Source organism: Gracilinanus agilis, chromosome 3 (assembly GCF_016433145.1).
Source record: "Gracilinanus agilis isolate LMUSP501 chromosome 3, AgileGrace, whole genome shotgun sequence".
NCBI classification, from domain to species: domain Eukaryota; kingdom Metazoa; phylum Chordata; class Mammalia; order Didelphimorphia; family Didelphidae; genus Gracilinanus; species Gracilinanus agilis.
This window is the reverse complement of record NC_058132.1, coordinates 600,706,478-600,728,214: the sequence shown is the minus strand read 5'-3', so window position 1 is coordinate 600,728,214 and position 21,737 is coordinate 600,706,478. Positions and strand designations below refer to the sequence as shown.

The 21,737-nt window shown below is 35.7% G+C and overlaps 1 protein-coding gene across 2 annotated transcripts in view; it reads left to right on the top strand.

Moving 5' to 3' along the window:
• Positions 1–21,737, top strand: part of INO80D (INO80 complex subunit D) — a 66,561-nt gene that overhangs the window by 26,902 nt on the left and 17,922 nt on the right. For both annotated transcript variants that reach the window (XM_044670680.1, XM_044670678.1), the window contains 3 exons: positions 1,262–1,370; positions 17,968–18,192; positions 20,433–20,542. In XM_044670680.1, the coding sequence (XP_044526615.1) occupies positions 1,262–1,370; positions 17,968–18,192; positions 20,433–20,542 (444 nt within the window). The remainder of the gene's footprint in view (positions 1–1,261; positions 1,371–17,967; positions 18,193–20,432; positions 20,543–21,737) is intronic.

Sequence of the window (21,737 nt, the reverse complement as noted above, 5' to 3'; positions counted from 1 at the left end):
GTGATAGTTGTTTTGGCCTACAGGCCTCAGGCACAGAGTGTCTACACTACACTACAGCAAATGTTTCATCCTTGGCATGTGGCCCCATACTTCTCTGTATGTGGCCGCGTGTCATCGAAAATGGCTACGTGTGTCATAAGTTTGCCATCAGGGTCTTAGATCATAAAAGTTCATTAGGTTTAAAAGGCTCAGAACTTAAGAAAGACTTAATTTCTTGATTAATAAGTTTTCTTGGATTAAAGCTCCTTTATAGCAAAATGGGCCCTGTAAAAAACAAATATAACTTTCATAAACCAGTTGAGGTGGGGTTATTCTTAAATAGTTGTTCACTACAAAAATAACTCAATACATAGCTTTTCTTTGTATGTGAACAGTTGAAGATAAAACTGGGTTACCTCTGACCATATTGAGAAATGGAAACAATTTGTCTTTTATCTCCATTTTGGTATTCCTATCAGTGATGACTCCTGCCTTCATGTCAGGCACTTCGGTTACTCTCGTCCTCTCATCCCTTTTTCTGACTGCTGAGAGAAGAGAAGTGTGTATTTATTCATTACTAGTTTCTTTGCACACTTGGAGCCCAGCACACACTCTCTCTTCTTTGATTTTTTCTGAGCACAGTCCAGTCTACTTCCACTTACTTCCCCAAGACTCCCATATTTATATTTCTTTTTTTGTGGCCCATTTATGTTACTTTAGTTATAATTTAATGATATTTTCTTACTATATGCTGATACTCTATGTATTTTGTTCTCTAAAGAGAACAGCCTGACTAAGTTCTAATAATTTTAGTAGTGATGGATATTTCAACTTAAGCAACTCTTGAAGATTATCAAGTCATAGATGGGTTGTGACCTACACTGGTAGAAGGAGTATCCATACCAGAGAGCCACATATGCTTGAGGCATTGAACTATATTCTTGCTGTAAACCTAGTTTTCTTATGTCTTGGAATACTTCCTATAAAACCTTTTTTTAACCCTTGCAGATGACATACATCTCCAACAAAGAGTAGAAAACATTCTTTTTTGTTAGAAAAGATGTTACCAGAAAGAAAGATTGTTTTTCTTAAATGCTGAATGAATATTAATTAGTTATTTTAGTAATGTTCTAGAACTGAACCCAATCATATTGGGAGGAATCAGTTTATGTTATAGTAGTACTTGCTATTATTGACTTACACATACTGAATAACTTTTATTTCCTATATTCAGTCGAATTTATATTTTTCTGTCTGTATGTTATTGGTTCATCTGCCCCAGGGCTGGACTGGTCTGAAGATAGTGGAGAAGAATTGGAGGAATCAGAGCAAGCCTCACCATACCAGGTTGCATGGTCCATCCGAGAAACCCTCAGATATGAAAGACAAGAGTAAGTCTTTTTTTTTTTTTAAATAAATTAGTGATATAACACTGATTTTTTCATGTATTGACATTATATTTCTTTGACTATTACATTAGATCTGGACTTATGGTGGAGGAAGTTATAGTAAAATATGTTCCCCCCTAAGAATTTAATGTTATTTGTTTGGTGGAAATTGCTTCCACCCTTTTTAGGTAAACTCATCTCTTTATCCATCCCCTACAACTCAATTGGAACAAAAATTGGCTTCATAGAATGTTAGTCCTAAAAGAGACTTTAAAGATAATTGAGCCCAACTCCTTCTTTTGTGGATGAGGAAACTAAAGTCCAGAGGAACTACGTGAAGAAAGTAACTCAGCTATTAGTGGCAGAGTAGGAACCTGAGTTTTGGTTTCCAAATTCTCAACTCAATGTTATTTCCACTGTATCATGCATATTTTCCATTTCATCTTTTTCTCTGTCCTCAGAACAAAGAAGACCACTATATTTGGATTTTCCTTATTGTTGGCAAGTTTAGACCCATCATTATTTATTTAACATTTACTGAGTTAGTGTGCTTAGTATTGTACAAGATAATTTAGTAGTGATTTCAGCCTTACCAAAAAAAATTTTTTTTGATGTACTTTAACTTTCTAGTTTTGACTTCTAAACAGGAACTTGGAAAGACAGTGTCCTTTCATTTATGCAGGATCATTAATTTTCTTACTACCATATACTTTTGAGAGACTCTTTCTTTAATATAGGAGGGATGCTTTAGCATTTTGGTAGTTCTCTTGTTTGTACCTGGAAATTTTGGGTTCATTTGACTATTGAGTTCTTTTAGGACAGGCACTATGATGACTAGAAAAACCCAGTTCCATTTCTCTCCTTTTTTGGGAAAATTCATCTGTTTATTTATTTGTTTATTTTTAAGCCTTTAACTTCTGTGTATTGACTTATAGGTGGAAGAGTGGTAAGGATAGGCAATGGGGGTCAAGTGACTTGCCCAGGGTCATACAGCTGGGAAGTGTCTGAGGCCGGATTTGAACCTAGGACCTCCTGTCTCTAGGCCTGGCTCTCAATCCACTGAGCTACCCAACTGCCCCTCCTAAATCACTTTTAACTTTTTTTTTGTTTTTCTCAGTGGTATCTTTTAGTTACCTAAATTGAAAATTTCACTGTCAATTATTTTTTGAGTTTTTCTGGTCTTTTTTATCTCTAAATGTCATCATTAGTTTTTCCTTTAAAATATCGCTTGAATTTCTGTTTATTTCATCCTCTGAATCTTTGTTATTCATTGTCCAAGTTGCTTTGCTATCATACCATATCCTTCCTCAGTCACTATACTATTTTGCTTTTCCTCTCCATTGTTCCATCCTTCATTCTAATTGTTAACAAACTTCCCTTCCTATTAATCTTCTTTTCTAACATACTCCTTCTTGCACAATTAGGAACCTGACTTATTTCAAGAAAACAGTGCCTCCCTGGCCTTTCTTTTCAGTACTAAAATTATCTTCACTCAATCTATCCCATTCATTGTACCAAAATGAGAAGTAGGCATACTCCTTGTTCCTCATTGAAACTTCTAGACCACTCTCTTCCACTTCACCCCCCCCCCAATGTTATTTAACAACTTCTCCTCCTTTTCAGTTCATGATATTCAGATAAATCATCTTATGCAGATCCTAATTGTTATCCAACTGCCCCACACTGCCTCCTTTCTAGTGGAGTTAAGTAATTGGCTCATGATCTCCCTCTCTATCTCAATGAGCCCTGCTATGATACTCAGGGTTTGATTCCTTCTGACACCCAGGCCTCTCAGTTCATTAGCCTCCTCAGCTTCAATGACTTGCATTTTCTCTTACCTTACCCAATCAATCACTAAGCATTTCTTAAGTATCTACCACGTGCCAGACACTCAATAGTGCTAAGTACTGTGAAACAGTTTCTGTCATTGAAGAGCTTACAGACTGCTGAGGAAGATAACTTTCACATAAATAAGTTTACACAAAACATATAAAAAGCACTATTCTAGGTGCTTTGGTCTATACAAAAATTACATTGTTGTTCTTGTCCTAATGGAGCTTATAAATCTAGGAAAGTAGACAATTAAGTGAAAATTTAAATATATGCCACTTTAAATTAGGTTATTAAACAAACAAAACCTTATGGTAGGTATGTATTGAAATGGCTAGTCAGTATAGTATTGTCATTTTTTATTAATATCAGCATGTCATCAATCTACACAACTATGCCATTCCATCACATGAAATAGACCTTAATCTTTCAAAAAAAAAATATTTGCCTACCATTGTACCTAGCCTGTTCTTCTAGTTAGAAACCATTTAAAAATGATCATATGTACATCTCAATAGGAAATACATTCAACATTTTTAATAGAAGAAAATATAGAATACAATAAATACAAAAAGAATTCTTGTAGCTTTGTGAATGAATGATCACTTCTAAATTTGAAAATGCTGATAATTTGTATTTTTAAAAGGAGCTCATTTCCCAAATATACTGAAACAAATTTAAAACTTACAGTCATACATTTGATCTTATCCTTAACTGTACCTATCATCCAAAAAGCTGAAATTCCTTTCTTGTGTTTCTTAATATCTATCTCTTTCTGTCTCACTTCTTCTAAGTCTATTCTCTATCTTCATTATGACCTCTAGTCACTTCATCCCTCCTTGCTTTTCTGGTTTATTACCCCTACTCTGACCTTACTTTATTCTCTGAAGTCTTATTACAACTATTGGATAATATAAAATAGAATCCACCTATCCTTATGAAATGCACCCCAAAAGGAAAATTTCCAGGAATGTTAAAGCCATAATCCAGAGTTTCCACATTAAAGAAAATAGCTTATAAATAGCTAGAAATAGCATTTCAAGTTCCAGGGAATGTAGTGTCAGGCCACATAAGTAACATTAAGTTACTTAAGACCTGGCAGCTTCTACTTAAAATGAGAGGAGATCTTGGAATATAGTATGTCAAAATACAAACATAGAGGCTTACAACTGAGAATAATTTGCCCTGCAAAACCAAATATACCCAACTACAAGGGGAAATATGGACCTTTAATGCAAGAGTTCTTAAAACATGATGTCTAAGGGGGCAGCTGGGTAGCTCAGTGGAATGAGAGCCAGGCCTAGAGACGGGAGGTCCTAGGTTCAAATCTGGCCTCAACCACTTCTCAGCTGTGTGACCCTGGGCAAGTCACTTGACCCCCATTGCCTACCCTTACCACACTTCTGCCTTGGAGCCAATACACAGTATTGACTCTAAGACAGAAGGTAAGGGTATTAAAAAAAATAATAATAATAATAATAAAATATGATGTCCATGAATTGAAAAAAAATTTTTTTAAATAAGAATTAATGAGTCAAAAGGAATTGTGCATTAAAAATCAAGAATTGTTGAGAGATTAAGAATGTGTGGGTTATAATACTCTCTTTGTGCAGAGGTGATGTTTGTTGATCCATTAGAAGAGAATGTGCTTTGAAATATTTTACCAGTAGTAGTAATGGTATAAAAAAACTGTAGTTACTTTCTTGCCTTCTCACTGTTGTGAACAATAGCACATATTTATAAAGCATTTAGCTATATTTTTGGAAGTGTGCTCTCTGAGATACTCGTTCATATTGGTATAAAGTTCTAACTTAAGTTATAACAAGTTTTATCTAACTTGCCCAAAGAGAGCAAGTGGATATTCAAAAGGAAAAAGAATTCTATAATGAAGATTCCACAGGAGGCTCTTGAGGTTCTCTTTTCCCACTGCTACCAGCAGGAATTAGATGTGGAAGGATTATATGTGACTTAGGAAGTTTTCTACACTTCTTCAGCTGCCAGTCCTTGCAGATGGTCAATCCTCTTGCCAGGTCTGAAACAGAGATTTTGAGGGACCTGAGAGAAGATATTTTTAATACCTCCAAGTATTTGATAAAATACAAATACTAAAATAAAATAATTCTACAGCCCACCAGGCAAGTTGACTCCAAAGATCCTTGCAGAAAAGTTATTCTAGAATCAATGAAGAATATTTTGTTTGCTTGATGTTTAGACCTCTATAATGTGCTGGGATAATATTCTCAAAAATTACAAGAACAATACAATCAAGTTTGGGAAAACAACTGATTTAATATGATAATTAACTTTTAAATTGTTTACAATTCTAAGTTTTCTTTTCAAAGTATGAGGTTTAATAATAATCCTTAACTCTTCATTGGTTCAGAAACAGCTAAACTTAAAATATTTTTCATAATCATATGCAAAATATTTCTCCATGTCTTAATTAGACTGATGTCAGCCTTTTTATCAATATGCTACCTTCTTAATAGCTACTAACATTCAGAATTATATAATATTAAATTTCTCAATGGAATTAAAACTAATAGTAGCTCTAAGCTTTTGTTAGAACCAAAAAAACCTAGTTTTACTAACTCTTATCTCTCTCATTTCATTTGTAAAAAAAAAAAAAGACAAAAAAAGCACTTGTTACAAAACTGTATAACCAAGCAAAACAAATTCATGTATTGGCCTTGGTCAAAGATGCACATCTCAGATGCATCTGGGTGGATCATTGGATAGAGCACCAGGCTTGGAGTCATCAGGACCTTCATTCAAATCTGGCCTCAGACACTTCCCAGCTGTGTGACCCTGGGCAAGTCACTTAACCCCATTGCCTAGCCCTTACCTCTCTTCTGCCTTGGAACCAATACTTAGTATCAATTCTAAGATAGAAGATAGGGAGTTTATATCTTACCTTCTGCCAACTTCCACCTTCTTGTTAGAAACTGTCTCAGATCTTGGCGATTCAGAGCACTCTTTCTCCAGAGCCTATCCTCACTTCTTGGGGGAGATTGCTGGGGACTTCTGGACCCACCTGACCTGTTCTGGGCTCGGCAGCAGCCTGCTGCTTGGCTGGTTGCAGGGAGCTGCTCTTTGGGGCTTTCCAGGGTTCTCTCCTGACGAGTTCTTCTGTGGAGTTCTCTGCTCTCATTGCTTTGGATGGGCCAAATTCATTTTGCTTGAGGTGCCCCCTTTCCTGGCTGAATGTTAACGCAGGTCAAAGGTACAAGCTTGGGGTTTTATTGTTGGGGTAGGTGGGGGAAGCTGCCTCCCATCTTGGTAGAAGGTTAAAAAAATACATTATTAATTTTGTTTTCCAGGATTGAATGTCTATTGTTATTTAATTCATTTTCTTTGTCAGTATAACAATTTATATTTGAATATTTCTACAATATTTTCTGGTTTAGTCAATGGAGCCGGCGACAGAAAGTTAACTTAAATCCTGGGTCCAGCCTCACAAAACAGTGCCACATTGGTCATGATAGTCACAAATAGCAACAGGAATGTAACCGTGATGCTATAATAACCCAGACGGAATGAAATTACGTCACAGTATCTACTTTTAGACATCTGGGGTGCAGCGGGTAGATAGAGTGCGAGTCCTGCAGGCAGGAAGACCACATGGCATCTCACTTGCTAAGGGCGAGAAGCAGGGCTGGCCCTTCCTTGCAATGGAGGGTTTGGGAGCGATACTGTGAGGCGTGTATGAGGAAAATGAACAACAGCATTTGTGACAGCTGGCATTCCCGGATGGCTTCTTTCATGCTGCCTTACAATGATGATCTCATCTGAGCTTCACAACAGCTCTGGCAGAGAGGCTATTATTATCCCCATTTTATAGAAGAGAAAACTGAGGAAAACAAAGGCTAAGTAACCTAGCAGGATCACATAGCTAACAAGTGTTTGAGGCTGAATTTGCTCTCAGGCTTTCCTGACTAGTCCTGGTTAACATTTATATAGAGTTTACAATGTGCCTGGCACTACACTAAAAGCTTTACAAATATTATTTCATTTGATCCTTAAGACAACCCTGGGGGAATCAGTGCAATTTTTATCCCCATTTTACAGATGAGGAAACTGAGGGAAACTGAACTTAAGTGATTTGCCTAAGAATATACAGCTAGGGAACTTTGTACATGGAAACAACTATTTTCTTTAGTGTTTAACTTTAAAACTAAAATAATTTACTTTAAAAAATCAAAGAATAGGGGCAGCTGGGTAGCTCAGTGGATTGAGAGCCAGGCCTAGAGACGAGAAGTCCTAGGTTCAAATCCAGCCTCAGACACTTCCCAGCTGTGTGACCCTGGGCAAGTCACTTGACCCCCATTGCCTACCCTTACCACTCTTCCACCTATAAGTCAATACACAGAAGTTAAAGGTTTAAAATTTAAAAAAAAAAATCAAAGAATATTGATAACTTTAGAGAGCAATTTGAGTTGAGTTAAAGGTTTAGGAAAAAGTGAAAAGAGAGGGATTTGAAGCAGCTTGTGTAGATGGCCTTCTCAAGTTTTTAAGTGGAGAAAAGTAAAAATATGGGACCAGAAGCTATAGGTTTGTTTGTAGGCTTCTGGGAAGGAGCCTATAGTTAAGGGAGGGCCTGAAGAAAAGAAAAAGCATGATCACAATCCGGGGAACTGTCAGTTAGAAAATTTGGGAGAGATGGAATCAAGGGAGCACAAAGAGACAAAGAGGGAGAGGGTGGTTTTGGCAAGGAAAGGGGCCTTTTTTATAGAGTCCAGGGTAAAAGAGACTATGATGAAAGATGCATGTGACATACAAGTTGCAAAAGAAAGAGGGGACTCTTGAGGAATGGGGATACAATTATTCTTGTAGTAAAATAATTTAACTTCATCTGCTTCCACTTCTTATGTCTAAAAGTATTTCATTTGGTTTTAACAGATAAGATAGGATAAAATAATGTTAAGAGTGTTGTGAATATTGAGTTTGAAGTCTTTTGAATATTAAAAGAATTCATTAAGTGCTGATAGATACTTGGCAAAAGTGTATAATCATTGAATTCCTCAAGAAATCACCTTACAGAAATAATATAGATCTGAGAGAGTAATGCTAGAAGTAATTAAAGTTAGACTATTTGTCCATTATGTGTCTTTTATAGTTTTTCTTTGACTTAAGTTGATTACAATATTTCTAAAAATCCGCATTCTTTGCCAATATCCTTTACTTCACTTTACATTCAATGCTCCTCATTCCTGTTCTACATTGATCCAAAATAGAAATGTAAATGACTATCAAGATATAAATTTGATTCTTTGTGCATTAAAAAAACATTTTTTTTTTAAACCTTACCTTCTGTCTTGGAGTGGTAAGGGCTAGGCAATGGGGGTCAAGTGACTTGCTCAGGGTCACATAGCTGGGAAGTGTCTGAGGCCAGATTTGAACGCAGGATCTCCCAGCTCTAGGCCTGGCTCTCAATCCACTAAGCTACCCAGCTGCCCCCGTGCATTTTAATTAATCACCCTTTTTGCAAATATATAACTGATTTCTTAAATAACACTTATACTCATTCTTCAACTAAGCATCTTTTCTAATTTTGTTTATGATGAAAAATTGTCATATTTGCTTCATTCTAGTCTTGTGCATTTCATACTGTTAGCTGATAAATTTCCACATAAAAAAAGTATGAATTAAGTGATCTAGGTTTTCATCATGGCTCTGTCATTAATAAAGTGTAACCTTGGAAAAAGGTTTAGAACAGAAATATAACAAGGTCAGTCTACTAAGATATACAGTAAAATCACAAAGAATACTTAAATTGAATATGAGCTATAAGTGAGATATCATTAGGACAGAAGGTTTTAGTTTTATATACTTGTTTCCACAAAACTACCTAGTTCGATGCTAACTTAAAAGGATGGTGATCTGTTTAAATAGTTTCTCTATCTCTCCCTTTCCCTTTCCCTCTTTCTCTCTGTCTCTTCCTTGGACCTTCTGATGACAAGTCTGATTGTCTATACCTGTGCTAAAAGGAGTAGTGTAATTGATTAGATCACAGACCCACCAAAGTATAACAAAAAACAAATTTTTCTGTTGTTGCTAATATATATATATATATATATATATATATATATACAATCAATATATTTTATTTCACCCACACTTCCCAAAGCACTGCCTCTTACCCTTATAACATCCCTTATAACAAAGAATAAAATAGTAAAAAAATTTTTCAACAAAACTAATATGTTAGATAAATAGATGCTTATATGCCAGTCATTAATAGTAGGAACTGGGGATATAAATGCAAACAATATAATCATTGCCCCCAAAGTGCTTATATTCTAATGAGGGGCAATAATACTAAAAGGGGCAAGTTATGTGTGCACAAGAATGGTATATAATGAAGATGTCCTGAAAATATGGTGGAACATTAGATCCTGGCAAGATATAGCAAAAGGTGGCTTATCAGAGCCCAGGGTGATTCCATGGCTCTGAGGTTCAGAGGAAGAGAAATTAGAGATGATGGCATGGTGTAGAGATAGTCAGGAGTAAAATCTGACATTATCTGCAATGTTCTCTATCTCTGCTAGGAGTGGGAGTACCTGTCATTTGATAGCTCTTTCAAACTTCAGTCCATATAATTTTGTGTCATTCAGCTTCCTTTCCTCACCTCCCTATGTTCTTTCCATAGACATCAATATTATTTTTCTGGTTCTGCTTGCTTTACTTTGTATTAGTTCACTTAAATTTTTGCATACTTTTCCCTTGTTCATTGTGTTCTTCATTTCTATAGCACAGCAATACTCCATTACATTCATGTACCAAACTTTATTTAGTCATTTCTCAGTCAGTGGGTCTCTACTTTGTTTCTAGTCCTTGACTGCCCAGAAAAGTGCTTCTATAGATATTTTAGGACACTTAACAAAAAATTATTTGAACTCATTCTTCAGTAGTATGTATATATGAAACTAATTTTCTGTTTTAATATTGACTAGCAGTCAAAAGAGCCAGATATGGCTCGAGAGCCATATGTTGCTGACCCCTGACTTAGAGTCTACATCCCCAATCATTTCCCCATTGAACTATGTGATCAAGCAGTTGTTTTTCTTCTGTGTTTCTGCTCCCACAGTTCTTTCTCTGGATGTGAATAGCGTTCTTTCTCATAAGTCCCTTAGGATTGTCCTGGATCATTGCATTGCTGCTAGTAAATTTGTGTACATTCAATTGTGCCGCAGCGTATCAGTCTCTGGGTAAAACATTCTCCTGGATCTGCTCCTTTCACTCTGCATCAATTCCTGGAGGTTGTTCCAGTTCACATGAAATTCCTCCAGTTCATTATTCCTTTCAGCACAATAGTTTTCCATCACCAACAGATACCACAATTTGTTCACCCATTCCCCAATCGAAGGGTATTCTCTCATTTTCCAATTTTTTGCCACCACAAAGAGTGCGGCTATAAATATTTTGTACAAGTCTTTTTCCTTATGATCTCTTTGTGGTATAAACCCAGCAGTGTTATGACTGGATTAAAAGGCAGACAGGGGCAGCTGGGTAGCTCAGTGGAGTGAGAGTCAGGCCTAGAGACAGGAGGTCTTAGGTTCAAACCCGGCCTCAGCCACTTCCCAGCTGTGTGACCCTGGGCAAGTCACTTGACCCCCATTGCCCACCCTTACCACTCTTCCACCTATGAGCCAATACACAGAAGTTAAGGGTTTAAAAAAAAAAAAAAGGCAGACAGTCTTTTAAAGCCCTTTGGGCATAGTTCCAAATTGTCATCCAGAATGAACCTGTAGTTTCTAAACACCATTCTGTAATTATTTTAGTGGCATCTGCTCTAATAGAACACACCCATCTCCTCATGGGTATTTTTACTTAGATATGTAGATTATCACCGAATCTCTTTTGTTGTATTTCAGGCCATATAACTCCTTTCCTTAAGTTGTGTGTGTGTTTTTTAAACTTTCTTAAGGTAAGAGAAATAATGGCTAAAGATTTAGATGAATAATTTTAGAAGTCATCTTGTTTTCTTTAGATGGTTAGATTGTAGGATCAGTGGTTTAAAAAACTGGCCACTCTAGAAACAATACTATATTCCCAGTTCAACTAGCAAGAAGGCTTTCAGCTTGATGGAGACAGCTGATTATATACTTATAGTTAATATTTTAAATTAATTAGTCAATATGTGAAAGTGAAACTTGACCCTCTAAGTATGTGAGACCCTCTGAAAAAATGTGGTTTGTAAAAGATTTCTCAGGAGAATCTACTTGTTGTCATACTACAATATGATCCCTACTGGTTTAAACCAGATGGCATGGATATTTCTAAAACTTAAGGGATTTTTTTTTTGCATTAAATCTCTAATTGTTACAGTTTTATTTTTCCCCCTTTATAGTATTTTGTATGGGAATGTTACCCTTGTGGGTATGGTGGTACCTATAGAAAATTAATGTTACGATAGATCTTCAATCACTATAGAAATTTATAGCAATTTTCATCAGATATTAGGTTTCCTAAGGGTTTTTCCTAACCTGATTTTTTTTGTTTGTATATTCATTTGAAGGGTATATCTGGATATGGAAAAAGCTCAATGGCCATTCAGCATTTTATCAACTTTTTAAAATATCTCAGTTTTGGAAGTATACAACCTACTGTGCAGGGAAGCATATTTAATTTGGAATTGTAGTTGAAAAGGTAAAAAGAAATCGTGTATAGAGTTCATTAGCATTATTTAAAGGTTAAAAGGACTCTTCACAAGAAGGATTGTAAGATGTCCCACATGTATCCATACTTACTTGACACTTTGATCAATCTCTCATATGGTCCATGTGTATACTTCCTCAATCTATGTAAAATAGAACCTATTCATGCCTTCTCTTCTGATGTGATTGTGTCTTTATGATTCCATAAATCCTCTATAAAGATAGATATCCTGACTCTCTCAAATAATTGTCTTTCTTTAGCAATCTAATGTTTTTGTCAATTTCATGGCTTTCCTAGTGAGCCTCTTTTTACTTACCAAGGATGGATGAACAGTTAACATAATCTGCCCCTGAGATCCTGCTCAAAGATTTTCCAATTTAGTTGAACCTGTCACAGATTCTGTTTGAGAGATTCTTGAGGATCCCAAGACTGACTAAGCACCTCTGGAAAGCTTGGGAGTCAGTACTTTTGTGGAGAAAACATCCCTATTTGGTACTTAAGGTTTACAAACCAATCATAGATTGAGAACTGGAAGAGGCCTCAGTGGCTTCTTGTCCCTCCCATTGCTTGCGCTCATTTTCACAGGTGAGTTAACCAGCATTGACCCTCCTGACCCCAAATCGAGGTTCTTTTCATTATTCTTTGTCTCACTGACACAGGCTTGGGTCACATTCAAACTATCCACTACCTGGTATCCTTAGGTAGATACTCTCCTGGCTTCTTCTGGGCCTGTTTCTTTAGCCATAAAATGAGGATTTGGACCTTTGAGAAGCTAAATTCTGGGTTCCTATGACAAGACCTCCAAGTTTGGAGGCTCTGAGCTGAGCCCTTCTTGGGATTTCCAGGGCCAGTGCCCTAGGCAGCTCTCTATTCATAATTCCCTCACTGGAAAAAGGAGGCAGAATTTGAAAGACCTGAGGTTATTAGTTACATTTAGCCAATGACCTAAGGACTTTTCCTAAACTGTTTGTCTCTTCACTTTTCCCCACATTCTCTGCCACATCCCCCTTCTACACTACAGACATACCTAACTCAAGAAACTTCTAACTGAATCAGTTTTGCTTTTGTTGTTATTTATAACTTGATTTCACTTGTATGCAAATGCAGAGGGGAAGCATTCAATATGATTTGATGTGGTATACTACCTCCTTGGGATAACCCAGAAAAATTAAATGACTCTCATGGATCATCTACCTAAAATAAAGGTTTATTTGTTTGTCAAGGGTGGTTTAGTAGTAGTGTGGTGTGATTTGTCAAGGGGATCAAATGCAAACTGAGGTTTACTTAATAGTGATATATGTATTTATAGAAACAAGGAAAGAATTTTACTTTGGTGGGTTCATCACTACTTTGAATACTAATTACTTTTATTTTTTCTGAGTTATGACCATTAAGTGATGCTTTACATTTTCATGTTTCTTATTCTAGGGTTCCTAAATCGTTTAAAGGGAATATAGCAGGAATAATTTTCATTATCATTTATTTCACACAGTTTGTTTTTAGAATAATGAGTGTGGTATCTATAACTTTGCTCTTTGACTAACTCACTCTGTAAGCATCCTCTCTTGCCAGTTTTTTTTCCCTTTGCTTTTTAAATAACCTACTCCCTACTTGGTAAATCTTCCAGAACTATATTCATAATCCTTTCTCAACTCAGTAAACTATCCCTTCCCTATACTTAGCTTGCCATTTACAAAATTTATTCTCATAGCTTGTCATCTATACTGATGCCTTCCAATTAACCGTTTCTGGCCCAGACCTCTTGCCTACATTCCAGCCTCCTATTTTTCCATCATGAACTTAAAACTAACATCTTTATCTCCCTCCTGGAAGGCTAGCTTTTTCCTTCCAACTTCTTTAGCCATCAGTTGAAATCACTATTCTCTGAGTTATCTTGGTTCAAAGTCATAACCCACTTTGCCTTGTCCTTCAACTCCATCAGCTATTAAATCCTGAATATTTCCCCTTCCTACTATTTCTCACATGTGCTTCTTCCTTTCCATTCTCACTTCTAACACCTAATTCAGGATCTTATCATCTTATATCTAGATTTATTATGACAGCCTCCTAATTAGACTCTTGCCTGCTAGTGCTGCCATACTAATTTTCCTAATATATCACTTTAGTCTTGTTGTTCTCTTGTTCAAAAAACTTCACTAACTTTCCATGTCTTGAAGACAACTTTTGGCCCTAGTACTTAAGACTTTCCACAGTTCACCTCTAGCCTTGTTTTCCTTAGAGAAAGATTTCCATTATCCACCAACATCAACTCTATTCCTGGTTATTCTTCTCTCTGTCCCTCAAATCTATATTGTTTATAGCATTTAGAACTGGAAAGGCTCTCTGTCCATTTGTGTCACTTTTCAGGAGGACAAACTAACGGCCAGAAAGTTAAGTGACTTGTCCAGGCCACCAGACTAATCATTGGCAAGATAGGTCTGACCAATTAGATCACCCAGTGGTCTCCTGACCACCCATCTTCCATATGCTATAACTCCTCTAAAAATACTCTTCTCTTTCTCCACTTCACTCCTTACTACCAATTCCTCAGGGAACCCTTGAGATTACTTCAGAGTGCAGCAAAAGGTACTCCTTTTGAATTCTACCTGTGTACTCTTGCTCCTTTAACAATATGCAGGTCCTATAAGATTAACTTTTGGTGCGCATGCTTTCTTCTATATTTATAAGATAGACATATATTTACCCATATATATAGGTGTATACAAATTTTTTAAATGTTTATATATACATGCATACATCCAAGAATATCTTGTCTCTTCCCAACTAAGTTACTTGAGCAAAGGATTCTTGCTTTATACTGCTTTATCAGTACCTATCACAGATAGCAATATAGGCATTCAATATGTATGTGTTGACTGAATAAAATGGGCTCTTTGATTCACCTATCTGTACTAAATGACTACTAAAGGGAACTTTTGAAAGCTTTAGCTTCCAACTTTAATCATCAAAAAATCATCAAAAATGTATTGTTGTGGGGCAGCTGGGTAGCTCAGTGGAGTGAGAGTCAGGCCTAGAGACAGGAGGTCCTAGGTTCAAACCCGGCCTCAGCCACTTCCCAGCTGTGTGACCCTGGGCAAGTCACTTGACCCCCATTGCCCACCCTTACCAATCTTCCACCTATGAGACAATGCACTGAAGTACAAGGGTTTAAAAAAAATGTACTGTTGTATTCTTTTAACTCCTAAAAACTTTATCATTATTAGGGCAATTAGAAGTAATATACATAGACAGAGGGCAAGGATGTGTGTTGAATATGATGGGATGATATCTAAATAAATAAAATAAGGGGTGAGAAAGAGGAATACATTGGGAAAAGGGGGAAAGGACAAATAGAATGGGGTAAATTATCTCACATTAAAGAAGCCTGAAAGAGCTTGTACGTACATTGGAGGTCAAGATAGGGGAGATGGGGAGGGAACACTTGACTCAAAGGGGAAGAATATACACAATCAATTGGGTAGAGAAATCTATCTTATCCTGCAGGAAAGTAGGAGGGGAAGGAATTAGGAAAGTGGAGGAGGCTGATAGAAAAGAGGGCAAATTGGGGGATGTGGTGGTCCCCCTAAGCAAGGATGGAGATGGAGAGTAATACACAGTAATCATCAAGGTGAAAAAAAAATTTTGTAAGAAGATTCTAATAAAGACTTATTTCTCAGATACATAGAGAAATGAGTCAAATGTTTAAGAATTCAAGTCATTCCCCAATTGATAAATGGTCAAAGGATCTGAACAAGCAGTTCTCAGAAAAAGTAATTAAAGCTCTCAATAGTCATGAAAAATGCTGTAAATCATTGTTAATTAAAAAAATGCAAGTTAAAACAATTCTGAGATACCATCCTACACCTATCGGACTGACTATTATTATGACAGATCAGGAAAATGACAAAACTTGGGAGGAGATTTAATTAAGGCACTATTGCCTTCTGAGTTGTGAACTGATTCAACTATTCTGGAAAGCAATTTGGACCTCTACCTAAAGGACTATAAAACAGTACATGTCTTTTTTTTTTTTTTTTTTTTTTTTTCAATTTTAAACCCTTAACTTCTGTGTATTGACTTATAGGTGGAAGAGTGGTAAGGGTAGGCAATGGGGGTCAAGTGACTTGCCCAGGGTCACACAGCTGGGAAGTGTCTGAGGCCGGATTTGAACCTAGGACCTCCTGTCTCTAGGCCTGGCTCTCAATCCACTGAGCTACCCAGCTGCCCCCCAGTACATGTCTTTTGACCTAGCAATACCATTACTAGGTTTGTATCCCAAAGAGATTAAAAAAAAAAAACAAAACAAAACAAAAAGAAGGACCTTTATGTATAAAATATTTAAAAGAACTCCTTTTGTGGGGACAAAGAATTGGAAAGTGAGGGGGATACCCATCAATTGCAGAATGGCTGACTAAGTTATAGTATATGAATGTAATGGAATACTATTGTATTGTAAGAAATGATGAGCAGGAGGAGCTCAGAAAAAACTTGGGAAGATTTATGCAGTGAAGTAAGCAGAACCAGGAGAATGTTGTGCCAGTGACAGAAATGGTGTACAATGAACTATCATGAATAACTTTATTTTCAGCAATATGTTGATCTAAGGACTCATGACAAAAAATGTTATATGCTTAAAGAGAAAGAATTGCTGGAGACTGAATACAGACCAAAGCAAACTTTTTTCATTTTTTTCTTTTTTTTTATTCAAGTTTTCTTCTACGAAAGAATTAACATGGAAAAATGTTTTATGTGATTATACATATAAAATCTATTTGTTTTCTTACCAGCTCAGCTGGGACAGGGTGTTTGGGAGAGGGAGAGCATTTGAGTCTTAAAATTCTTTTTAAAATGTTGAAAACTGATTTTATATGTAATTGGGGAAAAATTAAAGTTTCAAATAAGTATACTGTGTTGAGGTAGCTCAGATGATTGAGAACCAGGCCTAGAAATGAGAGGTCCTAGGTTCAAATCTGTCCTCAGACACCTTCTAGCTATGTGACCATGGGCAAATCCCTTAATCCCAGTTGCCTAGCTCTTATCACCCTCTGCCCTGCTATCAATTCTAAGACAGAAATTAAAGATTAAAAAAAAAAAAGCATATTGTGTTTTGTACTGTTTCAAGTACTGTGGCAGTATCACAAAAGAAAGTATGCCATTTTTAGTTCTAGCTGGGAAGATAAAACTGAAATATAATTGCATAGGACAATATTAATCTTTGGAATTCTACCCCTAGTCAGCCCCACATGTCACAAAACCCCTTTTTCTGTGGAGCTATAGTAATATGTATAGTTTTATAATATGGAAGAAAGTGCAACTTTCTTCTAATCTATTTTCTTCCAACCAAGGTGAGCAATTCCCTTCAGCAATGCAGAGCACAATATCCCCATGCCTTCTCAGCCTGTTGACCATGTCTTCTCATAAATCCAGTAAGACTTGGGAACTGAAATTGGTCCTGTAGTCTTGTTCTCTTTTAAGACAGCAGAGGTCAATTGATAATCTACAAAAATTAAGTGCTTGTCAGAATTAGGGCAGTAAAAACCAGCTTATAGATTGTTACTTTTATATTGAGGAGAGCAAGAGTATAATATAGCACCAAAAAAGTTTCAGACATCTGAAAAAGGTCAACCCTTTGATATTCTGCCACTAAAATTCAAAGCAATGTTTCTGTCATGACCTTTCTTTTATGAAATTATGTTGATTGCTTCCTCATAACTGTTGCTTGATTTAAAGGGGCATGTCTTTTACTGAGACATTTACAGTAAGTAAAGGTAAAGATATGGATTTCTTTCTTTTCCAGAAGTCCCTTGACAATTAAATATGTCGAAGATTCTATGATATATTGGTTCAGTCTCTAATTATGATATGCTAAGAAGGTTAAACATCATAAAATTCAGAAGACATATTAGAGTGTCTTCATTGTGTGGTTCCTTTAGGAAAAACTGAATTTCTTCCTAAACTTTAGTGAAGGTCTTTTAATTCTTACTTTGATAGATGGGCATTAATGCACATTGTAAAAATCATACAATTTGTTTCTCTATTTTCTTAGTTCTACTTTTGTAGAATTAGTTGTAAACTTAATAAAAAATTTTTTCCCCTTTCCTTATCTTTCCAGGTCAGATGACGATGATACAGATAGCAGGAGCTCCAGGGTGACCCAACTTTGCACTTACTTTCAGCAGAAATATAAGCACCTCTGCCGCCTGGAGCGGGCAGAATCTCGTCAAAAGAAATGCCGGCATACATTTCGGAAAGCCTTGCTGCAGGCGGCCAGTAGAGAACCAGAATGTGCTGGGCAATTGATACAAGAACTCCGAAAAGCTGCATGCACTCGAACCAGGTTAGAGCTTGATGCAATGTTCTGCTCTGCAGGAGCTTTGTTTTAGTTGTGTATTTCTGTTAGTGTGACTGAGACCCAGGGGAAGATGAGTAACTTATGACCAAGGGGTGGTATACAGCTTCTTATTGCTATTGCCAAAAAATGTTCTATACAGGAGCCAAAATAACCCTGATCACATTTCTATGAAATATATTATACCAGTAAATTAATGCATAGCTTTACTTTTCCTGAAGTTAACACTTTAATCAGTTATACATTTTAAGGTAATTTTCCCATTAAACAAGCAAAATAAAAAAAAACAAACTCACACAAAATTTGAAGTTTTACATTTTGCTGAACACTACTGATTATTAATAGCTCGATCATTTGTGATTAGTTACTCAATTGAAAAAAATCCAAAATTCTAAAAATTCATTTTTAGCTTTTGTGGTGATATGCAGAAAATATATTTATTGTCTCATAATGAGGTAGCTTTGTTCAGTCTCCACAAAATTCTCTCATGGTAAAATTTTATATATTAAATCAGTTCTTTGAAAAACCCTGTTTTTTTTTGACTCAATATAATTATTGTTCTGCTTAGTAGCTTTTGCAGACTAGTTATAAGAACATCATTTTAAAGAATATAAATAAACCACTAATTTAAATATAACAGTGTATTTAGAAAATTTTGAAACCACTTTGGATAAATTTCTTTGCTTTATAAAATTTTGTTATGTGTATATGCATATGAAAGATTTGATCATTTATTGCAGCTGCTTCCTTATATGTAGGCCATGGTGTGCTTTTAACAAACTAATTTGAATACTTTTTGGAACTCCTAAGATTTTCCCCCATTTGAGTTAGAAATCAGAGTTCTAAAAATAGAACACTTGATTCCTTAACATAGTTTACTGTTCACATATAGATAGTCCAACATTTTATTCCTTGAATAAAATCTCAGCCATGTAATTTTTGATCATCCTTCCTAGTCTATAAATATTCTTTACGTGATCTATTTTGGTTTTCCTGTCAGCTCTTTCAATATATGCAAAGTATCTTAATTTTTAATTGGACATTTCACATAGTATACCCCTGAGAGTACTATAATTCTGGGCATACATCATTGTTCAGTACTCATGTGAATGTGATGGGCCAGGACAGAACAAAGGCAGCCTTCAGTGCTCTGTCTGGCCATTTTCTAGTTCTTTGCTTCTCACAGCTTTCAAGGCCTATGTAGGGAGAACTACATCCAGAACTAGGTAAACCAATATCATGTCTCTATTCAGTGAATGAATGGATTTAAGGCCTCAAAATACAGTTAACTCAGCTCAGTTTGGAATTGCTCATTGCTCACAGTAGAACAATGAAGCTAAGATTGCAATTGTTATTCTTCTAGCCTGAATTGAATCTGTGGCAAATTATATACTTTGTTGATAGCATATTGTGTTTATATGGACCCTGCCAGTGAAGTTATCCTGTGGGATAGGGACAGTTTGGTATGAATAGGAAGTTGTTTTGTCCATAAAGATTAAATGAAGGAGATATATTAGGCAGAAGCTACTTTTACTATAAAGGAATTTATACAAAACTTAACCAGTCACAGTTGTTTTTTATTTTACTTTTAAACATTCATGGAATCTTAGTTCATAAAAACAGTTTAAAAAATAAAACCCCAGTTCACTTTTTTTTGTAAGAAGAAATTTAACCTTTTAATCACTTATAAGGATTCTTCCATAATAGTTTGATAAGACGTAAAGGTGTGATTTAAATAAAATATTACAGGAATAGGAATAGTATTAAACATATATGTAATGATAAAAGTGCCTACGTACTTCCACTTTGATACACGCTCTGGAGATTGTGACATGGAGGTTAAATAGCTTTTAGGTGGTCAGATAGTAAATGTTAGAGGCAGCATTTCAAAGGAGCTCTTCCTGACTTTATCTAGCACTTAATTTACTGCTGCTTTGGAATCCGTTTAAACATAGTATATGTTACAAGTAGTTTGATGTTAAGATACTCTTGCTTCATCTATTTCTGATTTATTGATAAAAATTTAACAAATAATTCAGGTAAAATCATTTACATATTTTAGCACAAAATCCAAGTAGTAGCTTATAACTAGTGAATTACAAGTAATAGAAATATCTGTATTAATTATAATATCTCATTTATATTTTATAGTAACATTCTATTGAACTGGTATAGCAGGAGATGTTTAACATATTTTTTCATGAAATCTCTTCTTTTTCCTCCCCCAGCACAAACCGGGCTCAAATGAGGGAGGTGGAACCAGCACTATGTAGTGGAATGGTGAAGGGGGAGTCATGCACTAATAAAGCCCTTCCATTCACCAGACATTGTTTTCAACGTATCCTCTTCCTAGAATTCAGTGTTTGCTAAAGCAATAACCTATTTGTACTACATTTTTCATTCTTTAGTCAGTGACAGGTAACTTGGGATCAGGATTATTTAATATTTAAATATATAATTTGCAAAACTGCAATGAGTTTTGTATAAATAGTACTCATTATCTTGTGATAGCTGTAAGAATGAATCTCTCCACTTTTAAAGAAATCACTGCAGTACTGTATTAAATAGTTATTTCAGAATAACAAAACTAATAGTAAGGAGCACAAGAAGCATTTATTTTCTCTTCTTTCTGACCTCTAATTGAAAAGAAGAAAGAAAAATGCCTGCTAACAGTTATGTGTAATCAAACAAAACAAAGCCCTATATTATACATGTCTATAAATATGCGTCTTATCTGCTTCCTGAGTTCTTGTCTGCCAAATGATGATTTGCATAATTCATTCTGATCCTGTGGAATCATGGTTGGTCATTTCAATAAACAGAGTTCGTAAGTCTTTCAAAATTGTTTGACTTTACTAGGGTTATTGTATAAACTTTTCAATCCTAATACTGCTCATATTGCTCTGCATCAGTTCATACAAATCTTTCTAGTTTTCAGTGAACCCATCTTTTTCATCATATCTTATGGCACAATAGAATTCCACCAAGTTCATATACCATAATTATTTGAGTCATTTGCCAGTTGATGAGAACTCTTAGTTTCCAGTTCTCTGCCACTAGAGAGTTCCAATAAATATCTTTGTACACATGGACCCTAGTCCTCCATCTTTGATTTTTCTTTGGGGTATAAACCTAGTAATGGTAACACTGCACCAGAAGGGTATAAACAGCTTAATAACTCTGGTCACATTGCCAAATTGCATTCCAGAATTGCTGTACAAATTCACAATATGCCCGTTTTCCCATAGCCCCTCCAACATTTGTCATTTTATCTTTATTTTTCACTTTTGACAATCTAATGAATATGAGGTGGAACCTCAGAGTTATTCTAATTTGTGATACAAGTAATTATTATTTTTTTAATATAATTTTTTAATTTTTAGAAAAATTTTCCGTGGTTCCATGATTCATGTTCTTTTTCTTCCTCGCAAATCACTCCTCCTACCCCCCCCATAGCCGACGTATATTTCTACTGGGTTTTACATGTGTCATCGATCAAGACTTATTTCCATATTATTGATAGTTGCACTGGG